A 7,500-nucleotide genomic window follows, 5' to 3' on the forward strand; every position below is an offset into this window, starting at 1 on the left:
AGTCACCCCAACAGGAAATACACCAGTTACCCCAACAGGAAATACACCAGTCACCCCAACAGGAAATACACCAGTCACCTGAACAGGAAATACACCAGTTACCCCCAACAGGAAATACACCAGTCACCCCAACAGGAAATACACCAGTCACCTGAACAGGAAATACACCAGTTACCCCAACAGGAAATACACCAGTCACCCCAACAGGAAATACACCAGTCACCCCAACAGGAAATACACCAGTCACCCCAAGAGGAAATACACCAGTTACCCCAGTCACCCCACCCAGTCACCCCACCCAACAGGAAATACACCAGTCACCCCAACAGGAAATACACCAGTTACCCCAACAGGAAATACACCAGTCACCCCAACAGGAAATACACCAGTCACCCCAACAGGAAATACACCAGTTACCCCAACAGGAAATACACCAGTAACCCCAACAGGAAATACACCAGTCACCCCAACAGGAAATACACCAGTCACCCCAACAGGAAATACACCAGTCACCCCAACAGGAAATACACCAGTTACCCCCAACAGGAAATACACCAGTTACCCCAACAGGAAATACACCAGTCACCCCAACAGGAAATACACCAGTCACCTGAACAGGAAATACACCAGTTACCCCAACAGGAAATACACCAGTCACCTGAACAGGAAATACACCAGTTACCCCCAACAGGAAATACACCAGTCACCCCAACAGGAAATACACCAGTCACCCCAACAGGAAATACACCAGTCACCCCAACAGGAAATACACCAGTTACCCCAACAGGAAATACACCAGTCACCCCACCCAACAGGAAATACACCAGTCACCCCACCCAACAGGAAATACACCAGTCACCTGAACAGGAAATACACCAGTCACCCCAACAGGAAATACACCTGTCACCCCACCCAACAGGAAATACACCAGACTGAATGAAAATCTCATTTTTAAATGTTTTTTTTTTACATAGAAATATTTACACGTTTCATCTATAAATATCTTCAATATTTATTTTATAATATCTGTAATTAATGTTTTAAAAACCTTTCTTTTAATAAACAGCAACATTACAATCAACTACAAAATCTGTGCAAGCTGCAAATTTCCTAAAATTGTATTTTTATAAAACACAAAAAACTGTTAAATGTCTGTATCAGGAGGATAATTTTTGACCAATAAAATAAATAAATCAGTGTTTTATTATTGTTCTTGTTGACTATAACGTCCCAGTGCTGTAAACAGGCGACAGATTTTTTTTTAACGTTTCTACTTTATCGTTTTCGCGACATGCCGTAAAGCGTGTTGTACAAGATGGCAGCTTTGTTGAATATGTAGTGAAATACTTCGTCCGGTGAAAACCGTTCATTTTGTTTTTCTTGTACAGCCTGTTTTAGTGGACTATCAACGGGAAATTAAAGCGGAAGTGTTGTCTAAAGACAGGAGACGGTTTGGACCTGAAGACAAGATGTGTTTCATTTAATAAGAAGGTGACATTGAGGCTGACAGCCGCAGGAAAGCTTTAACATGCCTTATTTTATATCGCACCCGTTTTCAGACATCCCCTGGCAGGATTGGTTGGTATTCGAGCAGTTTCTGCTCTGCGATTGGCTAGAAGTGCATGCTTAGAGAAACTAGCCAATCCGCGATCAGGAGGAGGGATTTAATGGAATGCGGGTGTGTTGAAGCTGAAAGCCGGTTGTGGGATCTGACATTAGTGACTGATACAGAAGAGAAAAGTGGCAGGAAAAAAAATATTTATCCTTTTTGAAAGTTAAAGCAGGAGAAAACAAAGTAAAAAAAGAGGGCAAGAAAAACAGAATGACAGAAAACTGAAGTGAAGAATGGAGAAAGAAAGAAAGAAAGAAAGAAAGAAAGAAAGAAGAACGAAAGAGAAGAAGAGATTAAAAAAGATTTGACCAAAATGAGAAAAATGGTCGAGAGAGAGAAGAAATCGCAGCAAGTGAGAAAAGAAAGAATGATGTGAAGGGAAAGAAAGAGAAGAAGAATGGAGGAGTGTGATGATGTGTGTAAAAGGAGTAGAAAGCTGATGAATCTGTTGTTGTTTCAGGATGGCTGTGTGTTCCCGTCTCTCTCTCCTCACGTCTCTGACTGCTACGTGTTCCTCGAGGCGAGGATGGAGGAACCTGAGTCTGTTCTCTGCTCCGTCTCCGTCCAGCTGGAGTAAAGTGGTGTCTGATGCGGAGAAGATCGTGGGATATCCGACGTCCTTCATGAGTCTGCGCTGCCTGCTGAGTGACGAGCTGAGCAACGTCGCCATGCACGTGCGCAAACTGGTGGGAACCAAACACCCGCTGCTCAACACCGCCAGGTACACACACACACACACACACACACACACATATACACACACATACAGTATATATACACATACAGTATATACATACACACATACACACAAACACACATACACACACACACACACACACACACACATACATACAGTATATATACACATACAATATATATACAGACAAACACACATACACACACACACATACACAAACACACACCCACACACACACATAGACACACATACACACACACACACACACACACACATACACCCCCCCACACATACACAAACACACACACACACATACACACACCCACACACATAGACATACACACACACATACACAAACACACACACACCCACACACATACACAAACACACACACACATACACACACATATACACATACACACACACACACACACACACACACACACACACACACACACACACACACAGACCCACATACACACCCACACACACACATGCATACACACCCATACACATACACATGCTACGCTCACTGGCCAACCATCTACAGCTAACTGGAACCTGTGATTTGCGCTGGTGAAAAGTATTGGCACCCCTCTCTACTCCAATATAAAAACAGAAGCCTGTTGTTCAGATACGGTTCATACTGTGTGTGTGTGTGTGTAGCTCATAAGTAGGTAAGTGAAGGAAACAAAGCACTTGCACAGAGCTGAGAGAAAGCGTAAAGGTTCAGAAGAGAAAGATAGACTTCAACGTAGCGGAAAATAACTGGAGCAGGAACGTGTGGAAAAGTGGATAAAATAGAATAAACAAAAATGACAGAAGAGTAAAAGAAAAGCAGGAGAGAAAGAAAAACAAAGCAGTGACAGCATACAGGTGTCACACTGACAGGTCAGCTGTAGTTTGGCTCTTGTGGGCTTTGTTTGTTTGTTTGTTTGTTTGTTTGTTTGTTTGTTTGAGAAATGTGAGCAGCTCTCAAATGACCTTAAAGCTGTCAGGATCTCCTGCTTCCTCCCAACCTCTGCTTTTCATCATCACGTCTCTGACATGTGTAACCAGAGGATGATGCTGCTGCTGAAGAAGATGATGATGATGATGATGATGATGGACTTGTGTTTGAAGAGATGTTTTTTCTCTGACTTTCTTGAGCAGGGAGCTGAAGAATCATCAGTCACACAGTCCTACAGAACGCAGGATTAACTTCCTGACCAGTTCTTGGAGCTTTCAGTTTGTTGCTGCTGACGAATCGACACGTCAGGACCGAAGGTCACGGTGATGTGATCAGATGTTAACGGGTTTGTGTACAGATTGTGTTCAGAGCTGAGATACTGTGAGAGAAATCCTGTTATTAGATCATATAGCAGCACGATATTCTCCACGTTGTCCGTTTCCTTTACTCGTTCGCTCCGGACTCATAATTGTCCATGGTTTCACTGAGGTTCCAGACGTTTCGTCACGTTGTTTTCGCGCTCCTCCGCTCCTTCCTGTAACGAGTCGAGATCGACTCGACTCCCTCCTGTGGCTGCAGACGGCACTTCCTCTGGCTTTCTGCAGGCGACACTAGAGACTGACAGCTTCAGCGTGCTAACGAGCTGCAGGACAGAAAGGAGAAGGAGAAAAGGAGAGAAGTTCAGCTGATCTGCTCCACACCATCACGGGCCAGGTGGAAAGTCCGTTTCTGCATCAGGAACATGAGGAACATCATTAAGCTCAGTGGTGCAGTGCTGCTGGAGATCACTGGCTTCAGTGTGGACCTGAGGTTTATTCCCACTCAGGGGAGGTGATCAGTGTTGGAGCTTCGGTTTCATTAATAAACCTTTTACTGAACCAGAAACCGGTCTGTGTGTGGAACCTACAGTCGTTCATTATGATCACTTCAGAAGGTCCTTCTTTCCTTTCTTTTCTTTCTTTCTTTCCTTTTCTTTATTTCCTTTCTTTCATTTTATTTCTTTTCTTTCTTTTCTTCTTTCCTTTCATTTCTTTTCTTTCTTTCTTTCCTCTCTTTTCTTTCCTTTTTTCCTTTCTTTCCTTTCTTTCTTTCCTTCCTCTCCTTTCTTTTCTTTCTTTTCTTTATTTCCTTTCTTTCATTTTATTTCTTTTTTTCTTTTCTTTCCTTCTTTCCTTTCATTTCTTTTCTTTCTTTTCTTTCCTTTTTTTCTTTCTTTCCTTTTTTCTTTCTTCCCTTTCTTTTCTTTCTTTTCTTTCCTTTTTTCTTTCTTTCTTTCTTTTCTTCCTTTCCTTTCTTTATTTTCTTTTCGTTCTTTCCTTTCTTTTCTGTGTGTTCTTTAATTTCATTTAATTTCTTTTCCCTTCCTTCCTTCCTTGCTTCCTTCCTTCCTTGCTTCCTTCCTTCCTTCCTTCTTTCTCTTCCTTTTTTTAAGTTCCTGAGGTCCTTTACACTTCTCTTCTTTCCTTTTCTTTCTTTTCTCTTGATGAACAGACTCATTTTGGTTCTTCTCCGGTAATCAGTGACCAGTTCAGACGTCTGGCTGCTGATGTGATGTCATAATAATGTAGACAAGTCTGTGTCCACAGAGAGGTTTACACTGTCATGGTCCAGGTGTCTCAGCACATGTGGTAATGATGTCTGGAGAGGAGAAGAGAGGAGAGGAGGAGAGGAGAGGAGAGGAGGGGAGAAGAGAGGAGAAGTGAGGAGAAGAGAGAGGAGGAGAAGAGATAAGAGAAGAGAGGAGAGAAGAAGAGAGGAGAGGAGAAGAGAGGAGAGAAGAGAGGAGAAGACGAGAGAAGAGAGGAGAAGAGAAGTGAAGAGGAGAGAGGAGAAGAGAAGAGAGGAGAGGAGAAGAGGAGAGAAGAGAAGAGAGGAGAGAAGAGAGGAGAGGAGAGAAGAGAGGAGAAGACGAGAGAGGAGAGGAGAAGAGAAGTGAGGAGAAGAGAGGGGAGGAGAGGAGAAGTGAGGAGAAGAGGAGAGAGGAGAAGAGAGGAGAAGAGAGGAGGAGAGAGGAGGAGAGAGGAGAAGAGAGGAGAGGAGAAGAGGAGAGAAGAGAGGAGAAGAGAAGAGAGGAGAAGAGAGAGGAGAAGAGAAGAGAGGAGAGGAGAGAAGAGAAGAGAGGAGAAGAGAGAAGAGAAGAGAGGAGAGAAGAGAGGAGAGGAGAAGAGAGGAGAAGAGAGAAGAAGAGAGGAGAGAGGAGAGGAGAAGAGAGGAGAGGAGAAGAGAGGAGAGGAGAAGAGAGGAGGAGAGAGGAGAAGAGAGGAGAAGAAGTGAAGGACTTTCCCAAACTCTCTTCTCGTCCTTTTATCCAGTGTTGAACGAGCCAACGTGAGTCTAAGGACAGAAAACCGAGACGCCGGCGTCTGCTTTTGTGGGTATTTATGTGACTGGCGCTTCTTGGGGCAAGGAGACACGGAGGGAAAGAGAAGAAGGCAGGGTCCCCTCCCTCCTTCTATCCATCCACCCTCTGTCCCTCCATCCCTCCATCCTCGACACCCAAATGGATTGTCATATCAGATTTAGGTGTATAGGTTATTACACCCTTGGGCTCCGGTTTCCAGTCCTGTCGTCTGGATCGGCCAGATTGGGTTCCAGTTATTTCTCTCCCTTCATCCCTCCCTCCCTCCCTCCTAAAGTAATCCTGTCTTTCCCTCTAACTTTCACTCTCCGTGTCATTTAGACAGTTTCAGTGGCCACCAAAGATGAAACATCTCCCTGAAAACAGCACCACACAGCACCACCACTGCACCACCTCTCTGGGATGTTCAGAAGATCTTGAACCCTCGTGTCGAGACTGCGTTGACGGAGCCTTCCGGATGGAGGTGGTGTTTTAAACCCTTTGGAAGGTATCAGGAGGACGTTTGTCTCCAGCCCTCCAGGGTTCCCCGAGATCACTGTGCTTTTAATCCCAAGACATGATGAAGAACATGTTGGTGTGCAGTCCAGAGCTCTGGAGAGCAGACGCTAGTCCTCCAGCCCTGTCCTGTGGATGTTAGAATAAGGTTATTCTAACGTTAGCGATGTGACGTAAAGTGATGTGACGTCTTTCATGTCTAATCTGAATCAGATGAATTTATTCCATTTATTATTCTGCACATTTGAACTGATCTGAAGTCTGTAAGAGAGAGAGATCACGTGAGGGAGGGATGAGAGACGGAGGGATGAGGTGATTATCACTCCGTGAGAAAAGGGTTAAACACACACGTCCTTCACAGACGAGCCGCACCGCAGTTCTGCTCCACACAAGCGTCAAACACCGTCTTCTTTATTTCACCTGATTTCTTCTTTTTACACTCGTCTGTCTTGCCCTCCCTTTCATTTGTTCTTTCCTTTTATTTCTTTAATCTCACTTCACTTGGCTTTTTTTCTTTGTACTTTTCTTCTTATATTGCTTCATCCTTTGTTTGTTTTTTCCACATTCTTCCTTTGTTCTGTTCTTCCTTTCTTTTTCTTTATATTTCTCCTCTCTTTTCTTTCTTTCTTCCCTTCCTTTTTCTTTTATTCCCCCACTTTCTTTACGTTCTCATTTCTATATTATTACAGCACTTCGTTCTCTTTCTTGTTTTTTCTTCTTTCTCTCTCTCCCCCCAGCGCCCCCCACCCCCCCCCCCCCCCCCCCCCCCCCCCCCCCCCCCGTGGTGAAGGTTAAGCAGGTTGTAAGGAGGCGTGTCGTTGGAGCTGTGTGTCTTAGGGGGCGTGTCCTGCTGTCACCTTGTCCTCGTTGTCACTGGGCTAATTGATGATGAGCAGCAGTAGTGTGTCCTGGCTATAAAAAAGGAAAGGAAGTGGACATTATTTCCTGCCCCCTACAGGCTGTATATCAGAGACACAGAGCTGCACACCTTCTCAGAGAAGAGTTCGGAGATGTTCTCAGGGTTCGGAGATGTTCTCAGGGTTCAGAGATGTTCTCAGGGTTCAGAGATGTTCTCAGGGTTCAGAGATGTTCTCAGGGTTCAGAGATGTTCTCAGGGTTCAGAGATGTTCTCAGGGTTCAGAGATGTTCTCAGGGTTCAGAGATGTTCTCAGGGTTCTCCTGCTCTAATTAACAGCTCGTTAACGAGCTCATTATTGGCTCGTGGGTGTTTCAGTGCACAGGAGTGTAGCGCTTTCACACACAGCAGATTATGAGGTGACCTGCAGACTCCGAGACTGTGGGGTCTTTATTCTGATGATTCCACAGCTAAGAACATTGAGCTCTTTGACCTCCACATCTCCTCAATCTCCATTAAAGAACCGCAGAAA

The 7,500-nt window shown here is 44.5% G+C and overlaps 1 protein-coding gene across 3 annotated transcripts in view; it reads left to right on the plus strand.

Annotated features, from left to right (window-relative positions):
* The first annotated feature begins 1,290 nt into the window (after nucleotides 1-1,290).
* pdss2 (prenyl (decaprenyl) diphosphate synthase, subunit 2) overlaps nucleotides 1,291-7,500 on the plus strand; it is a 29,640-nt gene continuing 23,430 nt past the window's right edge. Inside the window, exons 1-2 of one of the 3 annotated variants that reach the window (XM_047812926.1) lie at nucleotides 1,291-1,491; nucleotides 2,073-2,333. In XM_047812926.1, the coding sequence (XP_047668882.1) occupies nucleotides 2,074-2,333 (260 nt within the window). In that variant the 5' untranslated portion in view covers nucleotides 1,291-1,491; nucleotide 2,073. Of the gene's footprint in view, nucleotides 1,492-1,944; nucleotides 1,965-2,072; nucleotides 2,334-7,500 lie in introns of those variants that run through there. The other 2 variants (XM_047812924.1, XM_047812925.1) reach the window with 2 other exon arrangements.

The sequence above is a fragment of the Tachysurus fulvidraco genome, chromosome 4 (genome assembly GCF_022655615.1).
Source record: "Tachysurus fulvidraco isolate hzauxx_2018 chromosome 4, HZAU_PFXX_2.0, whole genome shotgun sequence".
Lineage (NCBI taxonomy): Eukaryota > Metazoa > Chordata > Actinopteri > Siluriformes > Bagridae > Tachysurus > Tachysurus fulvidraco.